Raw genomic sequence first — 27,374 nt, forward strand, 5'->3', positions numbered from 1 at the left:
TTTAAAGAGTCATCTGTACCCTTATCTCTGCTTCCCACACCTGGCACTTTCTGGGCACTGCAGTGAGTATGAAATTCAATCCTTACTTTTCCGTGCTCGTGGCTTGATCTCTGGGCAGCACTGGGTCCTCTTCTGTCCTCAGAAGATTCTTTCGTACACTCTGCACCTTCTCCTGGTCCTGGCAGCACTCGCATGGCTCCTGTTTCTGCTTGTGCGATGACTCCACATGTGATGGCTCTGGCCCTCTGCATGACACCCAGTCTCTTCCTGGATGTCTTCCTTGGGATGCCCCTCGGGGACCACAGGCTTATCACCTTAGGGCCACCAGAATATCCTCCTGCCCCTCAGACGGACTCAGAGGAGTGTGGATTCCCTCTCTGTCTTCTTTTTTCCTCCATCACCTTCCAGTGTTGACCTGAATTGTTTCCAGCAGGAGGCAGTTCTTTTTTTCTTTTTCTTTTTTGTTTCTTTTTGCTGTGCCCACAGCATACAGAAACTCCTGGGCCAGGGAGTGAAACCCAGCTACAGAAATGACAGTGCTGGATCCTTAACCCACTGAGCCACCAGGGAACTCCTCCAGCAGATAATCCCAAAGCAGGCTTTGTCTATAGGCCCCACACCACCTCCTGCATCTTCCTCTCCCCGCCCTCCTCTTCCTTTTCCAGCAGTGTCCCTATGTGCTTTCCCTCTTCCTCACAACAGGATAACAGGCAACTTCCTTCCTCAAAATCCTTAGACCCAGATTGTCTCCATCTGCCTCTCTGATCGTCCTTAGTGAGGATTCAGGATGGAGACATGTGGCCCCAGCTTCCCTAAAATTCCTTACAATTATATCTTCTCCTTTTCATACTCCTGCTGACTCTTCAATGTGCCTTCTTTCAGCTCCAGAAATTGTAAACTATGAGCCCCTGGGACTGGAGGCTGACATGTGGTAAGTGGTACAGGCCATCCAGGTGGTCCCAGACCCTGGCTCCGGTTGACATCTCCCTTGACCATGAGAACCTCTCCCTCCACACTCACCTCTCAGAGCCTCTGGCTGCTCCAGGAGTGCTGGACCTTTGGCCAGCTAGCACATGGCCGAGCAGAGAACAAGGGGACAGTTGAGGCTGAAGGGACTAGCTCACCCCTGAGGCCTGCTACAGCTGTGCTAATGATGATAGTGACAGTAGCTCATTCTGTCAACCAAGTGATCCACAGAAGCCTCTTAACATTCTGCACGCTGTGCTGAGCCCTGGGATACTGCAGTGACTCATTTCATGTGTTAGGCGAACATGATAACCACTGCGTTATGGAAACGCGGACTTGTTTCATGTGAACAGTGTTTTACAGTTGGCTGAGCACCTTGGTTACTTGGTTTTCGAAAATCCTCCCAGCAGTCCTGTGGGACAGTTCTCTTTACCCTCATTTTATGGGGAGAAAGAGGTTCAGAAATAATGATCACAGCTGCCAATGAAAGAGTCTGATCTTGAATTTGGGTCCTTGGACTCAATGTCCAGAGCTGGATGACTCCGGACAAGCCCCAGTCTGCTGCTGCAGAGGGGGGTGGGGAGGGGCAAGGGGCTTGAGACAGCATGCAGGGGATGCCATGAAGGGGCCCTGAGAGCCACTTCCTGACTTGACTGTTCTTTCTTTTGCAGGAGCATAGGCGTCATCACCTACATCCTGTGAGTGTTACTGGTCCCGGGGCTTGGACCCAGCTCAGCTCCAAGGGAAGCGGGAGGGATGAGAAAGGGGCAGGCAGACAGGCTGACATTTCCTGAGCACCCACCATGGCCACATGTGTCAGATCTACACAGCCAACCTGAGGCTAAGGGCTCTCAGCTGCATTTCATATAGTTGACCCTAAGCTTGGGGTTGGGCAGGAACCCAGGAGAGCCGCCTGCAGCCTTCCATCTGACACAGCCTGTGTCTGTGTCCCTCCTGTGGCCGGGGATCCCCCACTCAGCCTCACTCAGACCCAGGTTTCCTGTGAGAATGTCGGTTTTCACTCAGAAGCCGTGGGACAGCCCTCCAGCTGCAGAGCACCCCCATCCTGCCTCTTTCTCTGCCTTTCCCCCTCCCTTTCCTGAGAACCCTTTTCCTCTCATGTTCTCTCTCTTCCCTTTTACCCGGAGTCTCTCTTTCCTGTCTCTGAAGTATTAAGTTGCTTAAGCAGAGATTTCCTGCGTTGAGTAGGGGATCTGTCACTTTCCATCTCTAAGGCCTGGGGCAGAGACTTAACCTCTGGGCCTGTTTTTTTCATCAGAAGATTAGGAATCACAAACTTCCTGCCAGGGGTGTGATGTGAAGCTTAAATAAGCCAACCTGAAAATTTCCCAGGGCTGCTCAGACACAGACACAGCCGGTTAGTTGGTATTCATTTCATCAGTACTTCCCAATTCTTCCCTCTCATAGCACTACTGGGAAATGCTTTAAATTTTTTTTTTTTGTCTTTTGTCTTTTTAGGGCTGCACCTGCGGCATATGGAGGTTCCCAGGCTAGGGGTCTAATCGGAGCTATAGCTGTTGACCTACACAGCACACAGCTACTTGGGATCTGAGCCGCGTCTGTGATCTACACCACAGCTCACAGCAATGCCAGGTTCTTAACCTGCTGAGCGTGGCCAGGGATTGAACCTGCGTCCTCGTGGATGTTCCTAGGGTTCGTTAACCGCTGAGCCATGGGAACTCTGCTTTTTTGAAATTTCTATTCATTTATTTATTTATTTCTCTTTTTTGGCCACCATGCAGCATATGGAGTGACACCATAGCAGGAATTCTGAAAATGCTTTTTTTTTTTAGTGGCACACAGGGTGAGAACCAGCACATAGCTGGGGGCATGAAGGAGGGGGGCACCAGTGCTCAACTCCCTCAGCACCGGGGTAAACCTTTCCTCTCACTCCTCTCAGCAGAGCTGGCACTGGGAGCTCTATGTGATGTGGGGGACTCCTGAGCTGCTGCAGAGGGTCTCAGCCCTGGCTGTACACCAGCCCCCTTAATATCTACCGTGACCCAGACCCCCCCACTCCAGATCTGTTAAATCAGAATCACTAGGGGAGGGGTCTGGGCATCAGCATTTCTTTTTTTTTTTTTCATTAAAAAATTTTTTTTTTGAAATTTTATTTTTTTTTTACAGAATAAAATACATATATTTAAACACAATCACATTCACACAGATTATTATATCATGGATCTGCAGAAAGAGATTAAGTGACTCCCTCTGGAGAAGTGGAATGGAAAATATGCTGAGACAAATAGGAAATTTATTCTATACTTTATCCCATTTTGTATGGCTTTCATCTTTACTATTTAGTATTATCTATTACATTTCAATTTTTCTTTAAAAATTAGCATTGTAGGAGTTCCCGTCGTGGCGCAGTGGTTAATGAATCCGACTAGGAACCATGAGGTTGCGGGTTCGGTCCCTGCCCTTGCTCAGTGGGTTAACGATCTGGCGTTGCCGTGAGCTGTGGTGTAGGTTGCAGACGCGGCTCGGATCCCGCGTTGCTGTGGCTCTGGCGTAGGCCAGTGGCTACAGCTCCGATTCAACCCCTAGCCTGGGAAACTCCATATGCCGCGGGAGCGGCCCAAAAAATAGCAACAACAACAACAACAACAAAAAAGACAAAAGACAAAAAAAAAATTAGCATTGTATTAAAATTGTGTATATTATGCAACTAAAATTTATAAAGAAGAAAGCCTTATATATCATTAAATATTTTATATAGCACAATAAAAAGAATAACTTAACTGGTAAGAATAACAAAAATAATACACCCTCTGAAAATAAGTAAAATATAAAATGCATAAATTGGTTAAAAAACAGTGTAACTATATAAATATGTCCTCATTTGTTACATCTTATTGATTCTTCAGTAAAGGCATTACACCATTCTAGATGATGTGATAAATAAGACATTATAGACCTTATATCGTACCATAGAGAGAAATGGTTATTAATAACACAGTTGTAGAACTGTATTATTTAATTGTACAGTTGCATTATTTAATTATAATTATCATAAATTCTTTGTTGGAGAGGAAGTCAGAATCAGATCTAAGAAGACTTCAGCATTCCAAGAATGATGTCAAATGACCCCCTTCATGGTGGATTATGCTCTTATTTACTATGAGATATATTTCTTCTCCAGAGATTCCTTGTTTGTGTATCAATTGTAGATTTTTGGTTTGCAGTTATTCTGAAGTTTTGATATGAGTCTGTATGTATATGAGATTGTTTTAAGTTGTTCTCTTAATTGCAAGTTCATCTCCAGTGTCCTTTATTTGTACCCACCTCTTCTCATGATTTCTGATTTTGGTGGTATAATTGTGCATAGATGATTTCGTATCTTTACTGTATATATACCTTTACTGGCGAGCCTTGCCATTTGTGGAATTTTTGTTTCCTGTTGCTGTGTTTTCTTTTCTGCCTAGAGAAGTTCCTTTAGTACTTGTTGTAAGGCTGGTTTAGTGTGGCTGAATTCTCTCAACTTTTGCTTATCTGTGAAGGTCTTGATTTCTCCTTCAAATCTGAATGAGAGCCTTGCTGGGTAGAGTAATCTTGGTTGGAGGTTTTTTTCTTTCATCCGTTAAGTATATCATGCCACTCCCTTCTGGCCTGCAGAGTTTCAGCTGAAAAATCTGCCGATAACATTATCGGGGTTCCCTTGTATGTTATTTGTTTCTTTTCCCTAGCTGCTTTCAAGATTTTCTCTTTGTCTTTAATTTTGGTCAGTTTGATTAATAAGTGTCTTGGTGTATTCCTCCTTGGGTTTATTTTATATGGTACTCGTTGGGCTTCCTGGATTTGAGTGAGTGGTTCCTTTCCTGTGTTAGGGAAGTTTTTGGCTATTATCTCTTGGAATATTTTTTCTGTCCCCTTCTCTCTCTCTTCTCCTTCTGGCACCCCTATAATATGGATGTTGGTGTGTTTAACGTTGTCCCAGAGTTCTCTGAGACTCTCTTCATTTGTTTTCAATCTTTTTTCTCTTTTCTGTTCCGCATCCGTAATTTCCACTAATCTGTCCTCCACCTCGCTTATTCATTCTCCTGCCTCCTGTATTCTGCTGTTAGCTGCTTCTAGTGAATTTTTTATTTCAGTTATTGTATTTTGCATCTCTTCTTGTTTAAGTTTTATATCTTGTATCTCTTTGGTCAGTGTTTCCTGTAAGTTACCATCTTTGCCTCCAGTTTATTTCCAATGTCTTGCATCATCTTCAGCATCAACAGTCTAAAGTCTTTTTTCCTGGAGGCTGAGAATCTCCTGATCTCTTAGCCTATTTTCTGGGGTTTTTCCCTTCTCCCTGATCTGAGTTATAGTTCTCTGTCTTTTCATTTTTATAGGTTTTTGGTGTGGTGACCTTTTTACAGGTAATAGAGTTGTAGCCTCTCTTACTTCTGATGTCTTCCCTCCTTGTGGTTGAAGTTTGTATGGGGGCTTGCTGTTGTCTTCCTGATGGGAGGGACTGATGCCTGCCCCCTGGTAGGTGGAGCTGATTCTAATCCCTCTGGTGGGTGGGGCTTAGTCTCTGGATGGGATTAGAGGCAGCTGTGTGCCTGAGGGGTCTTTAGGCAGCCTGTTTACTGAGGGGCGGGGCTGTGATCCCACCTGGATTGTTGTTTGCCCTGGGGCTTCTCAGCACTGACTGACAGGTGGGGCCAGATTTTCCCAAAATGGCCACCTCCAGAGAAAGGCAAGCTGCTGAATATTCTGCTTTCAATGTCCATCCTTCATGACAAGCCACATTCACCCCTGTTTTCCCAGGATGTCCTCCAAGAACTGCAGTCAGGTTTGACCCAGATTCCTATGGAGACCTCGCTCTGCCCTGGGATCCAGTGCACGTGAAAGTCCATGTGCACCTTTTAAGAATGGGGTCTCCATTTTCCCCAGTCCTGTGGAGCTCCTGCACACACTGGCCTTCAATGCCAGCTGCTTCAGGGGCTCTTTCTCCCTGTGCCAGATCTCCGCACGTGAGGGTTTGATGTGGGGCTCAGAACTCTCACTCCTGTAGGTGAGTCTCTGTGAACCAGTTAGTTTTCAGTCTGTGGAGCTTCCCACCCCAGAGGTATGGGGTTGTTTATATCGCAGAATTGCCCCTCCTACCTCTTGATGTGGCCTCCTCTTTTTCTTCTGGAGTAGGGTATCTTTTTTAAGGTGTCTGATCCATTTGGGTGGAGATTGCTCAGCCTTTAGTTGTGAATTTTGTTGTTTTTTAGGAGAGAAGTTGAGCTCTAGTCCTTCTATTCCGCCATCTTATGGGCATCAGCATTTCTTAAAAGCCCTAGAGGAATTTGATGCAGAAAGAGAATTTGATGCGTTGCTCTGTAGTTCCAGATTAGCATCAGAATTTTCAGACCTTGGCTCTTGAAACCTTGATGTCTTCAGAACTCTGGTTTCCACATTGAAATCTTAAGGAATTCTAGTGTCTCTGGGGCCCACAGTCTTCTTGTAGCTCACTGAGCTCCATGTGGTTTATTGACCTGCTCCCTGGTGGGCACTGTGCCAGACACTCAGAATACTACTGAAGGGGTCTGTCCTGCCTGCCTGGAGCTCCCTGTGTTGGGGCGGGGGGGTGACACCAGACAGCTAACTCTTACCCTTAGTGGGACCAAGGTTATCTTTAGGTATGAACGTGGCTTTGTGAGACACAAATAAATGGGAGAGCCACCGGACAGAGTGTTTAATGGAAGAAAGAGAGGGAGAGGGAGGGAGGGTGGGAGACAGAGAAAAGAGAAGAGGTTGATTTGAACTGGGCTGTAAGCAATGAGATGACCTCTTCTGGTGGGAAGAGAAGGAAGGGCTGTCCTAGCTGAGGAAGGGAACAGTTAAGTGTTCTGAGGGGGGTGAAATATACTGGTCACGTGTAGGGACCAGCTGCTGATGCCTTGCTCAGGAATTTAGATGTGATTCTACGGAAAACGGAGAGTCATTAAGAGAACTTTGCATTCTGATAATAACAATAATAACGGCAGTCAATTCCAGAGTTCTTAGTATGGGCCAGGATTGCATGGAACATTCTATATATATTTAGTCACAACAATCATGTGACGTGGAGACTTTTATTTCCTTCAGTTTGCAGATGAGGAAACAGCAGCTCAGAGAGGTTGAGTAACTTTCCTAGGTTCATACATGAGAGGCGGAGCTGGGATTCAAACCCAGGATTAAAATATCAGATTTTTTTCCAGTTGACTTTGCTTTCACTCTACCAACAAAGTGTCAGGAGACATAGGGGTGTCCTTTTAGGGATATTTAGCAAGTGGAACCAATAAGACTTTTTGGCCAGTTAGCTGGTGTGAAGGAATGGAAGGAAGAGTCAAAGATGGCTGCTCTGTTTCTAGCTGAGGTAATTCGTTTGTTTTCTTTTCTTTTTTTAGGGCCACTCCTGTGGCATATGTAAGTTCCCAGGCTAGGGGTTGAATTGGAGCTGTAGCTGCTGGCCTACACCACAGCCACAGCAACGTGGGATCCAAGCCATGTCTTTGACCTACACCACAGCCCATGGCCACACTGGATCCTTAACCCGCTGAGTGAGGCCAGAGATCAAACCTGCATCTTCATGGGTACTAGTGGGGCTCTTAACCCACTGAGCCGTGACGGGAAATTCCTAGCTGAGGTAATTTGTAAAGTGACATTATTAATCAAGGTAGAGGCCGAATGGAGAGAGGTTAGGCCACAGGGACTTGTGGGACAATGGCACATCTGGAATAGGGGTCAGGAGACAGTAAATTTAGGAGTCGCTGTTTGAACGATATATTGTCTCTGTCTTTTTTTTTTTTTTTTTTGGCTGTATCTGCAGCACATGGAAGTACTTGGGTCAGAGACCGAACCCCTGCCACTGCAGTGACAATGCCAGATCCTTAAGTTGCTGAGCCACAAGAGAACTCCACATTTTATTTTTTAAAATTTAATTTACTTGGAGTTCCCATCGTGGCGCAGTGGTTAACGAATCCGACTAGGAACCATGAGGTTGTGGGTTCGATCCCTGGTCTTGCTCAGTGGGTTAACGATCCGGTGTTGCCGTGAGCTGTGGTGTAGGCCGCAGACACGGCTTGGATCCTGCGTTGCTCTGGCTCTGGCCTAGGCTGGCAGCTATAGCTCCAATTCGACCCCTAGCCTGGGAACCTCCATATGCCGCAGGAATGGCCCAAGAAATGGCAAAAAGACAAAAAAAAAATTAAAAAAATAAAATAAAATTTAATTTACTTTATTGAAGTATAGCTGATTTATAGTGTCATGCTAATTTCTGCTATATAGCAAAGTGATCCAGTTATAACATATGTATATATATTCTTTCCATTCTTATTTATTACAGGATATTAAATATAGTTCCCTATTTTGTACAGTAGGACCTTATTGTTTATCCATTCTATAGAATTTGCATCTGCTAATGTTCCAGGCCAGGGATCAAACCTGTGGCCATGGCAGTGACCTAAACCACGGTGGGAACCATGCCAGATCCTTAACCTGCTGAGCCACCAGGGAACTCCACACCTGCTAATCTTAAACTCTCAATTCATCCCTCTACCATCACCCCCTTGGCAACCTCACGTCTGTTCTCTATGTCTTTGAGCCCATTTTTGTTTTGTAGATAGGTGAATTTGTGTCATATTTTAGATTCCACATATAAATGATATCATGTGGGATTAGTCTTTCTCTTTCTGACTTAGTTTACTTAGTATGATAATCTCTTGGTCCATCCATGTTACTATAAATGGCATTATTTTATTCCTTTTATGGGTGAGTAATATTCCATTGTATAGATATACCACATCTTCTTCATCTGTTCACCTGTTGATGGGCATTTAGTTGTTTCCATGTCTTGGCTGTGGTAAATAGTGCTGCTTTGAACATAGGGGTATATGTGTCTTTTTGAATTATAGCTGGGTTGTTTTTTTTTTCCGATGTTATGCCCAGGAATGGGATTGCTAGATGAATGACACATTCTTGGCAAACCCTGCTGGGGACCCTTACATACCCTTCCAGGTCCTAATGGCCCATCTATTGTCACATCTCTCAGGCTTTGTTCAAGCTGCTCCCTTTGGCCTAGAAGACCTTCCATCTTCTTCTATGACTGCTGACAGCCTCTTCATTCTTCAGGACACAAATGATGCAAATGTCAGCTCTCCCATGAAGCCTCTACTGGGCCTCCCCTCTGTCTTATGCTCTCCCAGTCCTTCGGCTGGCCTTCTATTTTATTCTGTGTTCTGCTGGGGATCATGAAGAGCCAGGTCTCTGTGTTTCTTCCCCCACCTCTTGTTTCTTCCCGCTCCTCCTATGTCCCTTGAAGACACAGGTTCTCCCTGTCAGGTCCTTAGTAGGGGCTTCATAAAGTGTTCCAAAGTGGACTCATTTGAAAAGCTGCTGCCTGGCCACCCATAGGGGGCAGCAGGGTTGTGGGGAGCCTCCCATCTCCATGCAGCAGTACGAGTCAGGGTCCCTGAGTCCACTGCTCCCGCTTCTGTCTACATTCCTACAGTCACATGTTCCCTCTCTGTGTGCTTAGCCTCAGCGGAGCATCCCCTTTCCTGGGAGACACAAAGCAGGAAACACTGGCAAATATCACAGCAGTGAGTTACAACTTTGACGAGGAATTCTTCAGCCAGACGAGCGAGCTGGCCAAGGACTTCATCCGGAAACTTCTGGTTAAAGAGACCCGGTAAGAGGACAGACAAAAGCACTGGCTTCTCAGGTACTGACCCTCTCCTGCCACCTCTCCTAAAGACGTGTTAGTCGGTCCCTGCTTTGCCGCGGGCTGTCATCGACCACCGTGGTCTAATGATCTAATCTGGGCAAGTGCTGAGGAATGTGGACTGGCCACGACTTGGCATTTATCTTCTTTGCTCAAGTCTTTCTGCTTTGTTTTCCTGCTGAAATGCAGGTAACTGTGTGTGTGTGTGTGTGAGAGAGAGAGAGAGAGAGAGAGAGAGAGAGAGAGAGAGAGAGAGAGGGGGGAGAGAGAGTCTGCCTGGGTTTCTGTAAGGCCCATTATCTTTTTCAGTCTATCCCAAAGGCATTTGGAACTGGGATTGAAAAAGAAAGTGGCTGGATTTTCAGGCCACTTCCAGATGTGTGTGGGGGAAAGCGGGCTCAGAGGGGTCAGAACAGGAGGACAAAGGAGACCCGCTAATTCTACCCCTTTTTCAGGGCCCAGGGTGAGCCCTGTGACTGTGGGATCTAAGAAAGAAATGGGCAGGGAGTTGTAGGGTGCTGGCCCAGGGCACGGCCTAGATGAGGCAGGGGTATAGTCCACAGACCCTAGAAGGCCATGTCCTCTTGGTCCCACAGACTTCAGAGAGAGAGCCAGAGTGGGGTCAGTGCTGGTGGGATCACCCTAACTGGGTACGGAGCAGGGAAGGGCAGAGAAGGGATCTGGGATGCAAAAGGGAAAACAGACACCAACATTTTTGCAATGGAGAGCGTTTATAACTCTCCTGCAGGGTGGGGCTGGGCCTTTCAACTCTGGGATCAAAGATTAGGATTTATGTGCTGTCACTTTATTCAGAGGTCTGCCTGGACCACTTTCTCTGGAGTGCCGGGCATGCAGCCAGTTCCCCATCTGTCTCTGCATTCCCTGATACTCTACTTTGAGGGCAATGGTCAAAGAATGCCAAATGGCAGGTGTAAGAAGAGTAAGAATGGAGACCATTGCTCTCAGCTTCTCAAGGATCATCACTGTTTTCTGATCCTTGTTGCAGGAAACGGCTCACCATCCAAGAGGCTCTCAGACACCCCTGGATCACGGTAAGGGCACAGTGATAAGTGCCAGTGAGCAGGTCCTTGCTCTGTCACTGGGCCTGGCTGGGGTGGCCAGATGCAGGGGGCCTGTGGAGAGGCCTTTGCTCAAAACACTGACCCTTTGGCACAGATGCAAGCTAGTCGGGGGCTCCGAAGAATCTGGGCTTGTTCCAGAAGGTTGCTAGGTTTCTATTTCATGGTTTCTGGTGACTTATGAAATGAAACCTGTACAAACCTCAGTTGAAACCTTTGTTCCTTGGGTCGATCTTACAAAGGGTTCCTTGTCAGAGGACATGTCACTGTCATTCTCAAAGAAGGAATCAGGACTCCTCAGTTGTAGAGAGAGAGAGATCAGTGACAGTTAAAAACCTCAACTTTGGGAGTTCCCATTGTGGCTCAGTGGTTAACGAATCTGACTAGGAACCATGAGGTTGTGGGTTCGATCCCTGGCCTTGGTCAGTGGGTTAAGGATCCAGCGTTGCCATGAGCTGTGTAGGTCACAGGCGCAGCTCAGATCCTGCATTGCTGTGGCTCTGGCATAGGCCAGTGACTACAGCTCTGATTAGACCCCTAGCATGGGAATCTCCATATGCCGCGGGAGCGGCCCTAGAAAATGCAAAAAAAACAAAAACAAAACCAAAAAAACCTCAACTTTGTAACCAGGGTTCCTTCTTTCTGACTTTTCAAGCTCTGTTTACTCAAGGTGACCCTCCAGCTGGTCACTGGCTTCCTCAGGCACTGGGAGCCCTCAGGGAATGGGGCTCCAAGGTGGAGGCTGGGTGGGGAAGAGAGGCAGTTGCTCCTCAGGGCAGTTGTGCTTGCTCTGGAGATGGTGGGGGCATTGCCTGCCTAACCCGCTTTGTACCTGGGCTTCCAGCTGCTGGTTCTGCGGAGGGCCCTGCAGTCTAGTCACAGTAAAGTGCTGGTGCAAAGCACTCTGGCAGGATTGAAATTGGGAGAGTGGGATTCTGGCCCTCCTAGTTCTGCTGCCTGATGAGATGTACACACCCAGGGACAACACCAGACCTCCCACTTGCTAGAATTATTCAATGAGGGGGCTGGCAAGGGTGATCAGAGGGTGCCAATGAGAAGGGGCAGAGTCCTATGGGAGGTGGAGAACAGGGAGGCCTGGAGTGCTCTGGAGAAGGCCAGGTTCATCTGCCCCCTGAGGAATGGGCAAGGGCCCCCCACGTTTGGGGTGGGTCCAGAGCACAGAAGGCTGCCTCCTTGCTCAGTGTGCCAAGTGTTGCCAAGGCCCAAGGAGCTGACTGTCCCTGGAGGGAAGCCCCCAGGCCCACTCCATCTGCTGTGGCCTTGTGTGCTTCTGCCCTTGAGTGGATGTCTGCAGAATCCTGGCTCTAGCCCGCTTCTCTGTGTGAACACCCCTAAATGCTACGCGTGTGGAGACACTCTCTAATGACTGTGGACCCCCTTTCCCTGAAATGAGTGTGCAGACAGCACACCGTCCTCCTTGACCCTGGTCCTCCCAGGGCCTGGTGCATGCGGTGAATGCAGAGGCTGCTCATGTGCCTTCCGCCTGCACCTGGGGCTGTGTCCCATTAACTCTGGCCCTTCTGTCTAAATGCCCACCAGTCCAAGGGAGAGAGCAGAGCCGCAGAACAGAGGAAGGCAGAGCCAGCCCAGCTAAAGACCAAGCGCCTGAGAGAGTACACCCTCAAATGCCACTCAAGCATGCCCCCCAACAACACCTATGTCAACTTCGAGCGTTTTGCCCGTGTGGTCGAGGACGTGGCTCAGGTGGACCAGGGATGCCGTGCCCTGGCAGGGGCCCATGACACCATTCAGGATGATGTGGAGACCCTGATCTCCATCTACAATGAGAAGGAGGCTTGGTACCGAGAGGAGAGTGAGAGGGCCCGGCACGACCTGTCCCAGCTCAAGTACGAGTTCCGCAAAGTGGAATCCTTGAAGAAGCTCCTGCGAGAGGACATCCGTGCCACAGGATCCAGTCTTGGAAACACGGCCAGGAAATTGGACCATCTGCAGGCACAGTTTGAAGCTCTGAGGCAGGAGCTCTCGGCAGACCTACAGTGGCTCCAGGAACTAGTGGGTGGCTTCCAGCTGGAGAGTGGAAGCATGGACAGACTGGGCTCCGTGTTCCACCCAGACACCAATGAGTCCCTGGTGGAGCTGTTCAGCAGATCCTGCAGCAAGGAAGTCTTGGCCGGCTTACAGCTCTGAGCTCCAGAATCAAGTCTGTAATGCCTCCTGGATGGTTTGCTGAAGCCTGTTCCCAACTGCCCTGCCAGGCAGGGCATCCACTAGAATTATCCCGCAGGGGTGTGTGTCTGTAGCATAGCCTTCCACCTCCTCTGCAGAATCCAGAATCATGGCACAGCTAGCTAATTATTCATTTTGCACTTCCTCTCACCAGCCTGGTTTTCTGAGCGGGTGGCTGGTAGAGCAGCCAAGCTGTTCAAATGATCAGCAGTGAATACCCCTCAGCGTCTGCTCCTTCAGAGGGAGGACAGCGGTCCCTGGGGAGAGGCTTGATAACTGACTTGTGATAATGGGTGTGTTCACATCTCACTTCCCACCCAACATATTGCTGGTCCTGGGTCATATTTGAGCTAATGAGGGATAACAGTAAGTCAGCTTGGTGCTTTCCTGCTGCTGAAGGAGGGATTTTAAATGTGTGGAGAAAATCTTACTTTTCATTTACACTGACTTTTCACTTACCAACCTTTGCGTCTTTGATCTTTACAAGCTCTCTGGGAGACAGGAAGGTAGGCAGTATTATTATCATTGTTATTATTTCCATGTAACCCATGAGGAAATTGACTCCGAGAGGGAAAATGACTTCCTCAGGATCATTCATCCCTAGTTGATACAGATGAAACAGAAAGATGAGATATATGGGAGGAGATAGTGAGGCTTTCGATAAAGATCCGCCTTAACATTAGCATTTAGATCCCTGCGGTAACATAGGCAACCTTATGTATTTTGCCAGGTAAGGTGGAAGCCTCACACCTTCAAGCACTTAACTCCAAGAAGTGTGTCCTAGAAGTTTACTGTTTACTGTTCCCGTCCAGCCCTGTCCCTGTCTGAAGACCAGCCTGTCTTTTCTCCACCCTTGCGTTGGGAACGAAGACCAAAAAGGGCTCAGCGAGCAGCTTCCTCTTCTTATGTACTTAAGGGCTAAAGAGTGTGGACATTCAGCTTGGGAAGCATAAAGCTGAGTGGTCCCCTCCCTGAGGACAGAATCATTTCCTCTCCCTTTGCCTGGAGGAGGGGCCCGTCCACCAGCTCACAGAGACCAAGCATGGCTTGTGGGCCTAGCGTTGTGCTGAAGGCCTAGGGGTGGGGGAACAGATTGTATGGTTTCTTGGGGCCTTCACAGACTCTCAACCCCCCTTGTCAGGCGGGGTAAATGCCAGTCCCAGTTTGGAGATGAGGAAATGGAGAGGATGTGATTTGCCCAGTGTGGCAATAGCACCACAAGTGGAGGCCTTTCGATGCTGTCTGTTGCTCCTTCTGCCCTAACTGCCCCAGGTTCCAGGAGTTCACTTTCTGCTGTGGGGCAGGTTATACCAAGATGCATCCGTCTGTCCACTCACAGAGTTTGTAAGCACCTATCAATTGCCAGGCACTCAGCCTGCCCCCAGAGATACAATGCTGAGTAAAAACAGGCATATTTCACAGACATTTTCAGTACAGTGAAGGATTCCAACATTAATCAAGAACATTCTGGAATTTCCTGTTGTGGCACAGTGGAAATGAATCTGACTAGTGACCATGAGGTTGCAGGTTTGATCCCTGGCCTTGCTCAGTGGGTTAAGGATCTGGTGTTGCTGTGAGCTGTGTGTGGTGTAGGCTGCAGACACAGCTCAGATGCAGCATTGCTGTGGCTGTGGCACAGGCTGGCAGCTGTAGCTCTAATTCAACCCCTAGTCTGGGAACCTCCGCATGCTTCAGGTACACCCCTGAAAAGAAAAAAAAAAAAGAACACTCTGCAAAGATAGGACCACAGCTGAGACATAGGCTATGAAGGAGAAGGTTGCACCCCTGCCAGAGCCTGCATCAAGGGGTCAGTATAGTCAGTGAAGATGTCCCTGAGCTGGTGAGAGATCCTCTAAGCAAATGCTCCCAACAGCTGTCATACCAGGAGGGGATCCTAGAGCCGAAATTGCACAGACAGAAAAAAAGCCAGAGGGAGAAGAATAGAGTATGGTGTGGGTATGGCTGGAGAGAAGGCAGGACCAGCAGGGCTTTTCCTTTTTTTTTTTTTGTCTTTTTAGGGCCGCTCCCTCGGCACATGGAGGTTTCGAGGCTAGGGGTCAAATGGGATCTGTAGCCACTAACCTACACCACAGCCACAGCAATGTCAGATCTGAGCCATGTCTGCGATCTATACCACAGCTCAAGGCAACGCCAGGTCCTTAACCCACTGAGCGAGGCCAGGGATTGAACCTGCATCCTCATGGATGCTAGTCAGGTTCTTTTTTGCTGAGCCACAATGGAAACTCCAGGGATTTTCCATATTAAAGAGCTCTGCCTTCATCCCAGGAATCATAGGGAGCCATGATAGGTGCTGGGCGGTCAACAGCTTTGATGTGCTGGTGGAGGTGGGGATGCCTAGTGAGCAGCACAGACAGAGGAGTAGTTTAGGATAAAGCAATACCATGAAAACAATTCTTCAAAACCCTACCTCCTTTTCTATTGACATACTGGGGCACTTCAGATATCATGTAGTATTTATAACAGACTTTTTTCATCAAATATAAGAAGCTGTATTTTCATCAAATGTAAGATGCATCATTATTTTGTGAACCCAAAACAATAAAAAGCCCACAATCGGAGGTCCAATAGGAGGCCCCAGGCACGGAGCTGGGGCTCCCTCACCAAAAGGGTAGCTGAGAGAGAAATAAAGCCACCAGACAGGAAGGGAAGGCAAGGGAACATGTGCGTCTCAACCTTGACACTGGGTAGAGGAATGGAAAAATCCTCCCCTGAAGATAGGAGCCCTGGGTCAGTGGTACCAGTGCAGGTTTGCATCATCAGTGGGATCCAAAAAAATCTCAAGCAGAGAATCTGATGTCAGACAGTCTGAGGCTGGGTGGCCCTGATGGCTGGCAAGCAGTGTGGTCATCTCCTGAAACACCCGCCTTCACTTCAGACAGATTTGATGCCATTGATGGGGAGATAAGTCCTGATTTCAGAGATCAAAAAAAATTGCACATCTTGGAATCATTGGAAGATGGCAAAACCCTGTTTCCTACATCCTCCCTTGGAGAATTGGTACAAATGACCTATCTACGATCTCTCTAAGAACTTTCCTGCCCTGTCGCCAGACATCGTGTTGTCATTTGGCATAAGGCACTGCAAAGATTAAAGGTCTCTTTGGCCAGATAAACAGGTTTCCTAAGGCAAGGAGGCCCCCCCACTTTTCTGTGAACATCAAAATAAAATGCAATAAAAGGAATAAGAAGACGATGATGATTTGAATCAGGGAGACTGGAAGAAGGGAGGAAGAGGGGCATACACTGTGCATACGAGGGGTTCCTCAGAAACCACTTGACAACCCTCCTTTTACAGCAGTTTACAGGACAGGATTTGTCCAGAGTCACCCAGCTAGTCAGCCCCAGAGCTGGGTTCAGAACCTGAAGACGTTTTCCTCAGTAGTTCATGCCCATACGTGGGTAATGACTTGTCATTTAGATATTTTATACACAGACTCTTTTCTGCACCAAGAACTTCCAAAGACAAAGCAAAGTGAACTGAAAACGGCCCCCCAAGTCTTTCAGGGAAATCGAGGATATTGGGACTTCCCTCTGTCACCTGGCTGGTCCAGCTCCCATCACCCTTTGGCATCAGAACCTAATGTCAAGGGGAGCCCAAGGCCTATGGAACGCCCAGCCAGGGGACCTGCTTGGTTCCTCCCCACATGCCCACAGCTGGCGTTGTAACAGTGACAGGACAGGGCAAGGCCAATGGTGGCAGGATGGTATCTTATGTTGGTACCTCAATGGAGGAAGGCCTGGGGGTGCACCGCTCTGTGGGCTGGCCCATCTGCAGTCACAGAGGATCTTTTCATTCACCAGGCTGTGAATGAAAGGCCAGCCTCTGTGCTCTGTGCAAATGCTGTCCTGGGGAGGGCAGGGTGAGCATGTGACATCTTCCTGACTAGTGATTCCTGAGGAGGCAGAGGCGCGTGGCATGTGGAAGGGTGGCAGTGGCATGGTCACCGGTGATTCTGCAGATGCAGGATGCTGGCAGTGAAGGGACAAAAGACAGTTAAAATGTAGAAGCCAGAGTCTCCTCTGTGAACCCCCTCCCTAGACCAGCCACCCACCTCTCCAGGTGGTTATGAAGATGGCGACTTCCTACTCACTCCATCACAAAGTGTGGGTGGCCCACGTGGGGGTTGGACATGGCCTCAGCTACCACTCCCCATTGTCAGCCTCTGTAAATGTGGAACCGAATGGCCTTTTCTCCTGTGTCTGTGAAACCCTTGACCAGTGGAGAAGATTCTTTGCCCCTGAGAGGAGACCCAGCAGTGGGCACATTTGAGAAATAGAAGTGGCCAGTTCGAGACTTGTGGCTGCCTGATGGGAGGGGGAGGGAGTGGGAGGAATCTGGAGCTTGGGCTTATCAGACACAACTTAGAATAGATTTACAAGGAGATCCTGCTGAATAGCATTGAGAACTTTGTCTAGATACTCATGTTGCAACAGAAGAAAGGCTGGGGAAAAAATGTAATTGTAATGTATACATGTAAGGATAACCTGACCCCCTTGCTGTACAGTGGGAAAATTAAAAAAAAAAAAAGAAGAAGAAGTGGCCAGTTCATTGAACAAACGCTGATTGTGTTCTGGCTCTGAAGGGAGGTGACAGATTAGGACAAGACAACCCCCTCAATGAAAGACTCAGTGTCTGAGACAGATGGGGCTCCAACCAACTGGGAGGTGAGGTAGACCATGGTGACTGAAGAAACAGGTATCTAATATTCCAGAAAACAGAAGAGAGACAGATTCTAATAGAGAAAGGGTAGGGGAGTTCCCATTGTGGCACAGCAGAAACAAATCTGACTAGGAACCATGTGGTTTCCAGTTCGGTCCCTGGGCTCGCTCAGTGGGTTAAGGATCCGCCGTTGCTGTGGCTGTGTTGCAGGCCGGCAGCTGTAGCTCCAATCGGACCCCTAGCCCGGAAACCTCCATATGCCGTGGGTGTGGCCCTAAAAAGCAAAAAAAATAAATAATAATAAATACATAATTAATTTAAAAGAGAGCGAGAGAAAAGGTAGGGAGGGAGTGGCTTTGTGGGGAAGGCACCACACAGAATTTGGAGGGATGAGATGAGCCCAGATTGGGGTCAGGAATTTGGAACTGTTAAATGGAGATTAAAGAGAAGATTATAGAAAAAAAGTGGAAGAGTTTTGGGTTTTAACTTTTTATTATGGCAGATTTTCAGAACTTGCATGAAATTAGTGAGAATGGCAGAGAGCTCCACAAATCTGTTACCCAGCTTCTAAGTATTTTAAAGCAAACTTCAGACTGACCTAACTCATGAATTCTTCAGCAGGAGTCTCTGGTGAGGAATTTCTTTTCACTGTGACCACTGTGCCATTGCCACTCCTGACAAAATCAAGAATAATTACTTATTATCTGGACACATATTCCAAATTCACATGCCCGCCCTGCCTTTTGTCAAGGGTGTCCTCTTATACTTGGTTGGTTCACATTGGGATCTAAACAGTCCACACATAGCAGTTGGCAGTTATGTCTCTTAAGTCTCTTCAGTACAGGAGGGAGGGCTTTTGAAGCTTTTCCTGGAGATGAAAAGTTGATCAGAAAGGTGAAGGTCATGGAGAGAAGATTAAAAGTGAGAGTATAGGAGTTCCCATTGTAGCTCAGCAGGTTAAGCACCCAACATATTATCTGTGAGGACACAGGTTCCATCCCTGGCCTCGCTCAGTGGGTTAAGGATCCGGCATTGCCGTGAGCTGTGGTGTAAGTCACAGATGCAGCTTGGATTTGGTGTGGCTGTGGCTGTGGTGTAGGCCGGCAGCTGCACCTCTGATTCGACCCCTATCCTGGGAACTTCCATATTCTGCAGGTGTGGCCATAAAAAAAAAAAAAGAGAGAGAAAAGGGAGAGAGCATTCATGCTGAGACCTACTTGGAAAAGTAAGGCTGTGTCAGTTGAGGAAAGGGGTGTTCCTACCTCTTTTCATTGGCTTGGTCCACGCAGGGACAACCTACAGGAATACAGTTGTCTTTCCACAGCTCTCCCCACCCTTGGGTGAGGCAGCAGAAACTCAGGCCCCCCCAAGCCTCAAGTGCTCCTTTCCTGGGGAAACAGGGAGGTGAGGCCAGCAGAGCCCAGGCTCCAGTCAGCAAAACAGCCAGCAAAAGGGAACAATGGAACTTCCACATATAGAGACGCTCCACTAAGGGAGATGAAGAAGCCAAGCCCTGGGTGACAGACCTGGGTGGAAGAGGAAGCGGGCGCTTAGCTGTCCATGGCTTTCAGTGGAGAATGGGGCCGGAGAAGTGACTTAGAGGTTTGAAAAGTTGTGATCTCTTTGCAGTTTCTAGAGGAGGCCTGGTATTTAGAGCAAGTCTTTGGGGTGCCTCTTCCTTATGCTGCGGTTGGGGTGGAGTGGCTGCTGCTTTGGCTTCCTGCTCACCTTGGCGCTGCCCGCCTCTCCCCAGTGCACTTTGTCAGAGACATTTGCATCTGCATAAAGAAAACTGACTTTAGCCACAGTGTTCTGTCTTCTTCCCTCCCTTCCCAACATTTTTCTGAGATGCTGAACATACTCCTAGGAACCTGGTCAAAATTGCTCAGACTCTCTGGTATCACCGATGGACCCCAAGGCTGGAAGATGGGCACTGTTTGCAGGAAGGGGAGGGTCAGGAGGAGGCAGAACATAGCTCCACTGCCCTTCACACTCTCAACGTAATCCAGAGTGTTGGTGCCACATTCCTTCTGGGAACAGATTTCACTGCAAAGTTTACGTCTCTCTGACTTCAAGACCTAGATGACAGTGCCTGTGTTTGGTGAGCCTCTTAGCAACTGGTGAGGCCCATTGATTAGGAAAGGCCAGCCTGACAGGTTTACAGCCTGGGTGGCCTCTTGCTCAGAGTTGTGCTGTCTTGTGTCGGATATAGACTGGGCCCTAGAAGTAGTTGTGTTACCTCCCATAAATGGCACCTGGGAATGGCCCCACGTGCTATTTCAGCTGGGCATCCCTGCTCAGTGGCTGGCACGCCTGGACCAGTTGGAAGGTAGGATTCTCACTAATGGGATTCCCGGAGGAGGTGACATTTGAGCAAAGAGCTGAACAAAATGACCAGGTAAACACACGAAGGAACAGGGCAAAGACCCTGAAACCTGGGTTCCTGGACCAGCAGACAGATCCATGCAATGGAAGAAGATAGAGAGGAGATTAGATTAGAGAAGAACCCAGATGTTACAGGCTTGGGTCCTTGGCGAGCTTGTTGGATTCTATTGAGAGTGACAGGAAGCTGCTAGAAGACTTTGATGCCAGGAAAAGGCAGATTCAGCACAGAGCAGTCGCCCTCTCCCTCTCCAGGTGGGATCGAGACCCAGGGCTGCACTTGTAGAGGAGGTGAAAGGCAGCTAAGGAAATTGTTAGGTGAGGTGGGCATGAGCATCCTCATCCTGTTCTCTCTCCTCTCCACCTTCCTCCCACCCCCTTCCCTCCTGCACTCTTTGGCTCAAACCATGTGTCCCAGTGTGGGAGGGTGAATGGCCCCTGGCTGTCTTGTCTGCCCTCTGCATCAAGGTGTCAGGCACTCTCCTCTCTGCTCCCTGACCTCCCCAGGACTCCTCATCTCACCAACTCCCAGGCTCCCACCTTCGGGGAGCCATGGTGTCATGACTCCCTTTCATGGTCTCTTGGCTGGGCCGATCCAGGTGCCTGGCCTCTCACTGGTGGGAATGAGCGGGTCCTAGGTCCTGGTACTGAATTCCAGCTTGATGCTGCAGCAGCTCAGGGATACAGTTTACTCACACAACTCTTAAGCACCCTTGTTGCATCGTCTAGGTCAGGGAGGGGTGGTGAGGAAGCAATGACAAAAGCATGAAGAGAATTCTCCCCATTGTTTTCCACTAGTGGGATGACTCCCCGACAGGGCCGACCGAGATAGGTACTGTGTATAGTAAAGGAGCACACGTGTGTTATGGTCACATTGGGGAGAGAGACATTGTTCCTTGGAAGAGGTCACTTTTGAATTGGGCTTTGAAACACACAGAGGCCTTCCTGGAGGAGGGAGGTTGGGTGAACATGGAAAGGGCCTGCTGCCAGAAGATGTTAGGTCCAGAGCCATGTGGGCCAGGCCAGCCATCTGCCCTGGCTTCCCCTGGTGCCTGGCACCATGACAAAAAATAAACAGGCATGGAGGTGTGCTCGCAGCGTGGTTAGGAGAGAAGAGCAGCCTCAGGAATTAATGAGTCACCTCGCTTGGCAGTCACTGCAGTGCCAAAGGTGGCACTGCTGTGAAGAGGCTGTCAGAACAGAGAGAAGAATAGAGCTGGATGAGACCTCATACATCATCTCGGGCAGTTCATTTTCTTGAGGTCACGGAGTCCTTTAAGAATCGATGGAAGCTATTGACTCTTCTCAGAGGAAATTTGTGTCTGTATCTATACTGTACGTTTTTGTATTAGATATAATTCACATACTATAAAATTCACCATTTGAAAATGTTCAACTTGGTGATTTTTATTATAGTCACAAGGTTATGCAACCATCATCACTATCTAATTCCAGGACATGTTCATCACCCAGGAAGAAATTTCATACCCTTTCATAGTCATTCCCCATTCTCCCCCCTCTCCAGCCATTGTAACTCCTCATCTATGTTTTGTCTCTGTGGATTTGCCTATTCTGGACATTTTACATAAATAGGATCATACAGTGTGTGGCCTCTTGTGTCTGGCATCTTTCACTTAATATGCTATTTTCAGGGTTTATCTGTGTTGTATGTATTTGTACTTTATTCTTTTCATGAACGGATTTCCCATTCTATTCTTCCATTGTATGCATAGACCACATTTTGTTTGTCCCATCATTAGTTGCTGCACATTTAGGTTGCATCTACTTTTTGGCTATTAGGAATGAGGCTGCTGTGAACATTCATGTACAAGTTTATGCACTGAAATTTGAAGACCATTTCAAGAGGTTCACAGAACCCTTGCAACCACCTTCAGACATGCTTGATTTCTCAATCTGGGAAAACCTCATTTTACAAAGAGGCAGGGATTCACAAGGGAATGGACTCCTCACATAGGAGTCCATTAAATATATCCAGTTTTGGGGTATAAAATTATATCAATAAAGCTATTTTTTAAAAAGAGGGAATGGATAAAGACAGGAAGGCTATCAATAGTTTATTACTATTTATTGAAGAGTTCTAGGTTAAGCACTTTACATCTCACATTCATTTAATCCTAAATGAACCTTTGACAAAGATTATTTTTATCCCCATGTTGCAGATGAGAAAACTGAGGCTCAGAGAAGCCAAGTCAGGTTTCTTGGAGAAGTCAGGGTTTAAGCTGAGCCTGAGGGCCAGGCAGTGAAGGGCAACTACACATCCCATCTCCTCTCAACTCCCATCAAAGCCACTGTTTCCTTCCATCTTCCATTCCATTCTTTCCTTCTTTCTTTCTTTCTTTTTTTTTTTTTTTTGCTTTTTAGGGCCACACCCATGGTATATGCAGGTTTCCAGGGGTCAAATCGGAGCTACAGCTGCCAGCCTATGCCACAGCCACAGCAACATGGGATCTGAGCCATGTCTGCTACTACCACACAGCTTAAGCCACTGAGCAAGGCCAGGGATCGAACCCACATCCTCCTGGATCCTAGTTGGGCTTGTTACTGCTGAGCCATGATGGGAACTCCCCTTCCATTTCTTTGTGAATGGAGTACTAATGCCCTGTCTGCCAATATAAAGCATCCATTTTGCTAAGCCCAGAACTGGCCCAGTGCACAGTAGGGATTCTAGACTGCTGGATAACAACCCTTCCCCAGAATGACCCGTAATTGAAGGCCCTGCCTCCCACTCTTCCCCTTCAGGGGGCCGTGCCTCCAGCCTAGCTAGTGTGCACATCTGGCTGTGGTAATAATAGCTCGGGGGGCCAAGGGCATCTCTGGAACAGTGACATCTGGAGCCATTGCCCTCGGCACGAGGTCCCGGGGTCAGGCAAAGAATGGCACGTGGTCAGGGGTTCCACAGAGAGGGTGGCTGCCATCCAAAGCCCAGTATCAGCTGCCACTCTCTGCTTTGTCTCCCAGCCAGTGGACAGCCAGCAAGCCATGGTGCGCAGGGAGTCTGTGGTCAACCTGGAGAATTTCAAGAAGCAGTACGTCCGCCGGCAGTGGAAGGTGGGTCGGGGTTTGGGGTGGGGGCAGGGTCCAGGTGGGTTCCTGGTTCCCTCCAGGGTCTCTGTGCACATTCTCACCTGGCAGTTCCTCTCCTTCCCTCCCTCAGCTCTCCTTCAGCATCGTCTCCTTGTGTAACCACCTAACCCGCTCGCTGATGAAGAAGGTGCACCCAAGGCAGGATGAGGACCTGGTGGGTAAATGCAATGCCCGGTGGTCGGGGGTTGGGGGGCAGGGAGTAGGTAGGAGTAGGTTTCCAGTAGGCTCTGCACTGTGTGAATAGCAGAGGCCACATGTTTAGGGGACCACTGGGGTGGTGCTGGGAGAGGGCACTCCACAGGGGCAGCTTGCACCTCTGGAGGATTTTGAATCCTTTCCTGGGTGGCTTTCAAGGGCGCTGCTGCTGCCACCCCATCACCCCAGGCTTCCCTGGAGGACTGTAGCCTCCCAGAGCCCATGGGATAATGAGACTATCACAGGCAACCAAAATCAGTTCCTGACAAACCCAGGATCTGTTTTAGAATGAGAGCTTTACATTCACTTGCCAATATTTCAATTTCTGTTTTGCTTTAGATTACCAATAATAAAAAAATTAGTATTTAGCTGATATCTTATTTTTAACTGGCTTGTTATAGTTTTATGTATATTTAAAATGAGAGAATTAGGCTATACTTGTCAAAGGCCTGGCTTCTGGAACCAAACTGCCAGGATTCAAATCTGCCAATTACTAACTGTGAGACCTCAAGGAAATTATTTTAACTTCTCTGTGCCACAATGTCATCATTTGTAAAATGGGGTTAACAATAGTTCCTATTCATAGGGTAGTCATGAGGATTAAATGATGACATATATTTAGAGCCTGGCATTTTAAGTGCTCAGTAGAGCTATTATTGTTTTTTAAAATTCTCATGTAGACTCTGAAACTCCTCACGTAGAACTCTAGTGCCAAGAGTTCCCTTCGTGGCTCAGTGGTTAATGAACCTGATTAGGGTCCATGAGAATGCTCGTTCAATCCCTGGCCTTGCTCAGTGGGTTAAGGATCCGGTGTTGCCATGAGCTGTGGTGTAGGTCACAGACGCAGCCTGGATCCCCATTGCTGTGGCTGGTGTAGGCCGGCGGCTGTAGCTCCCATTTGACCCCTAGCCTGGGAACTTCTATATGCCACAGGTATGGCCCTAGAAAGCATAAAACGAAGTGAAATGAAACGAAATGAAATGAAATGGAATAAATGCAGTGCCAGTGCTACAGAATGCAGCATGAGTATTGCAGCTGGCTGAGGTTCCCTGACAGACCCTCCCCACTGCTCACCAAATGTGATGAGGGCCCAGAAGTGTCTAGGATGGCGCAGATCAGGACAGAACATGACTTGCTGCTCAGGAGGAGGTTGGAAGGCAGCAGCCTGAGATGGATGGGCTGTCGGCCCAGGGCAACCTTGGGGCACACAGCACTCAGACTGCATCCTAGGACCTGGCACAGCCGCCGCACCCCACCCCTCCACCCCCCCACCCCGCAACCCTCTAGCCTAAGCTTTTCTTGGTTCTTGCTCTTATCTGGAACCTGAGGATTTATGGCTCCTAAAGCCTGAAACAATTGTCCAGCTTTGGCCAAGCCATGTCCCTTCTCTGGCTGCCTTCCTCATCTGCTGTAAAAGGGACTGGACTTACTCCCTCTGAAAATCCCTGTTAATGACAAGCAGACTTTCCCCCAGCTTAATTTTTTATTGTTTGGCTCTGACTCATGCTAAAAAAGTTGCTGTTCAGCAGAGCTTGAGTTATTTTTATTACAGCCGGGTTGGTCCAGGATGTATTTGGCTGAAGTTGATCTTGACCTTGGATTTCCAGCTGGCTCAGGCCAGGGGAAGGAGAGAGAGCCCTGGAAAGGCATGTGGCTGACAGTGGGCATGCCTTTCAGGCTGAGTTGCCCTGGTACAAGGCTGGTCATTGGGAAAGAGAAACACGGAGTAATTGAAAAGAATGTAAAACTCTTCCCTAGTTTTTGTCCTTGTGCAAATATTTAAAATAGTCCTCTTTTTACTTAAACACTTGGCATCATCAGCTCAACGGCTCACCCTGCATGAGGAAAAGCAATAGGTCCTAGACATCTGTTATACAGCTTTCCCAAAGGCACTTTCCTTTATTTAAAAAAAAAAAAAAAAGAGATCCTATTGTGGCTTAGCTGGGTAATAACCCAAGATAGCCCAAGATAGTGTCCTTGAGGATGCAGGTTCGATCCCTGGTCTTGCTCAGTGGACTAAGGATCCAGCATTGCCAGAAGCTGCAGTGTAGGTCACAAATGTGACTCGGATCCAGTGTTGCTGTGACTGTAATGTAAGTCAGCAGCTGCAGTTCCAATTCTATGCTGGGAACTTCCATATGCCAAAGGTGCAACCATAAAAAGAAAAAGAAAGAAAAAGAGGTTCTTTTGTTTCGGAAGCATTAAAACGGAACATCTGACAATAGGTTTTTTTTATGACTCACGTAAGTCTTTCTGAATTAGTACTTCTTTTAGTAGTTTTCATAAGTTTTTTTTGGCTGTACCTGAAGCATGATGTGGAAGTTCCTGGGCCAGGGCTCGAACCTGTGCCAATGCCCTGACAATGCTGGATCCTTAATCCATTGCACCAGAAGAGAACTCCAGTAGTTTTAATAATTTAATTCGATCCTTGTGGCTTGAATGAAAAGGGCATGGGGACAGCCAGGGTGGCCACCTCGCTCTGGCTTAGATAGGAACTGATGGACTGTGCTTTACTCTTTTTTTCTCTTTCATAAAAATGGAGCCCAGAAGCCATTTCCCTGGAAAGACTACATGTCAGGGCTGGCTACAGGTGCAGCCTAAGCCAGTCAAAAAGGAGAGGGTGTGGTGAGGTGGCCTTCAGAACTTGGGGAGGTCCCTGTGGCTACCCTCCCCCATTCTTCCCATTCTGAGTTCAGGAGACTCATCAGCCCACAGACCAGCTATCCGAGTGATCTCAATTATGTGGCAGCCACAAAGGATACCACATATTATTTTTATTATTATTATAATTTGGCTTCTTCTGGTGCCCGATTTCCCCTAGATGCTCTGCCTGCATGCTTTCCTCCAGGGAAGGAGGACTCAAGGTAGTTGGCATGCCCCATTTCAGGTCACCCCACACACACACCCCCATCTCGCCCATCCCTGGTCTCTGGACAGAGCAACAGGATTCCAGTCAACGTCCACCCCTCTGGTTTGCAGGCCCCTGACCAGGAGCATCAGCTCAGGTCCCCTAGCATGACCCCCCTCCTGGTACCTTATAACCCTCCTGCCTAGGGTCTCTCTTTTTCTCTTTTCTTCCAGAGGAATTGTGAGAGTGACACAGAGGAGGAAGTGGCCAAAAGGAAAGCCCTCCACCCCCGGAGGAGGAGCAGTACCTCCTAACCGGCCCAGCTCCAGGTGGCCACCAGGGAGGCCCAGGCCCAGCAGGGCTCCTTTCTCCGTGGACTCTTGGACTCCACTTGTCACCAGCACCCAGGCATTCTGCATCCCTGAGCACTTTTCAAGAGAGGTGGCCATGCAGGATTGAGGAGAATTTGCAGGGGAGCCAGGAGACCCTGGGCGCTGTGGCCATCTCTTACAGAGGACACTCCAGCGCTCCCAAAGCCCTTAATGCTCCATAAAACGGGCTTTCACCTGTCTGCCAACTTCAGAACCTGGGCTGCAGATGTGGCCCTAAGGGAAACGACCATCTTCACCATCCTGGGTGAAGGTCAGACTCAGGCAGCTTTCGTCACGGGATGAGGGAGTTCAGAACCAGCCTCATCAAAAACTATACCAGGAAGACAGAGGCCTCCACTATGGGATAAAGAGTGAAGGGAATCTTGGGGTGTAAGGGACCAATCCTGTGACCTTCCAGAACCCACATGGAGGCACCATGTCATGCTGACCAACATCACATTTTTTTTTTGTCTTTTGTTGTTGTTGTTGTTGTTGTTGTTGTTGCTATTTCTTGGGCCGCTCCCGTGGCATATGGAGGTTCCCAGGCTAGGAGTCTAATCGGAGCTGCAGCCACCGGCCTATGCCAGAGCCACAGCAACGCGGGATCCGAGCCACGTCTGCAACCTACACCACAGCTCATGGCAACGCCGGATCGTTAACCCACTGAGCAAGCGCAGGAACCGAACCCGCAACCTCATGGTTCCTAGTCGGATTCATTCACCACTGCGCCACGACGGGAACTCCCACAACATCACATTTTTTAAAGCAGCCCACTGTGTTGTCATTTTTTTTCACTTTTATTAAACTTCTGGTTTACTGCTGCTCAGCTTCTTTGAGGG

General features: G+C 48.3%; 1 protein-coding gene across 2 annotated transcripts in view; it reads left to right on the forward strand.

Annotated features, from left to right (window-relative positions):
• The window catches only part of DAPK2 (death associated protein kinase 2), a 133,485-nt gene extending 106,475 nt beyond the window's left edge, over nucleotides 1-27,010 (forward strand). Inside the window, exons 4-10 of one of the 2 annotated variants that reach the window (XM_047765933.1) lie at nucleotides 883-931; nucleotides 1,638-1,664; nucleotides 9,482-9,634; nucleotides 10,674-10,719; nucleotides 22,996-23,085; nucleotides 23,192-23,275; nucleotides 26,398-27,010. In XM_047765933.1, the coding sequence (XP_047621889.1) occupies nucleotides 883-931; nucleotides 1,638-1,664; nucleotides 9,482-9,634; nucleotides 10,674-10,719; nucleotides 22,996-23,085; nucleotides 23,192-23,275; nucleotides 26,398-26,478 (530 nt within the window). In that variant the 3' untranslated portion in view covers nucleotides 26,479-27,010. Of the gene's footprint in view, nucleotides 1-882; nucleotides 932-1,637; nucleotides 1,665-9,481; nucleotides 9,635-10,673; nucleotides 10,720-12,306; nucleotides 14,498-22,995; nucleotides 23,086-23,191; nucleotides 23,276-26,397 lie in introns of those variants that run through there. The other variant, XM_047765928.1, reaches the window with a different exon arrangement.
• Nucleotides 27,011-27,374: the final 364 nt, after the last annotated feature.

Source organism: Phacochoerus africanus, chromosome 2 (assembly GCF_016906955.1).
Source record: "Phacochoerus africanus isolate WHEZ1 chromosome 2, ROS_Pafr_v1, whole genome shotgun sequence".
Lineage (NCBI taxonomy): Eukaryota > Metazoa > Chordata > Mammalia > Artiodactyla > Suidae > Phacochoerus > Phacochoerus africanus.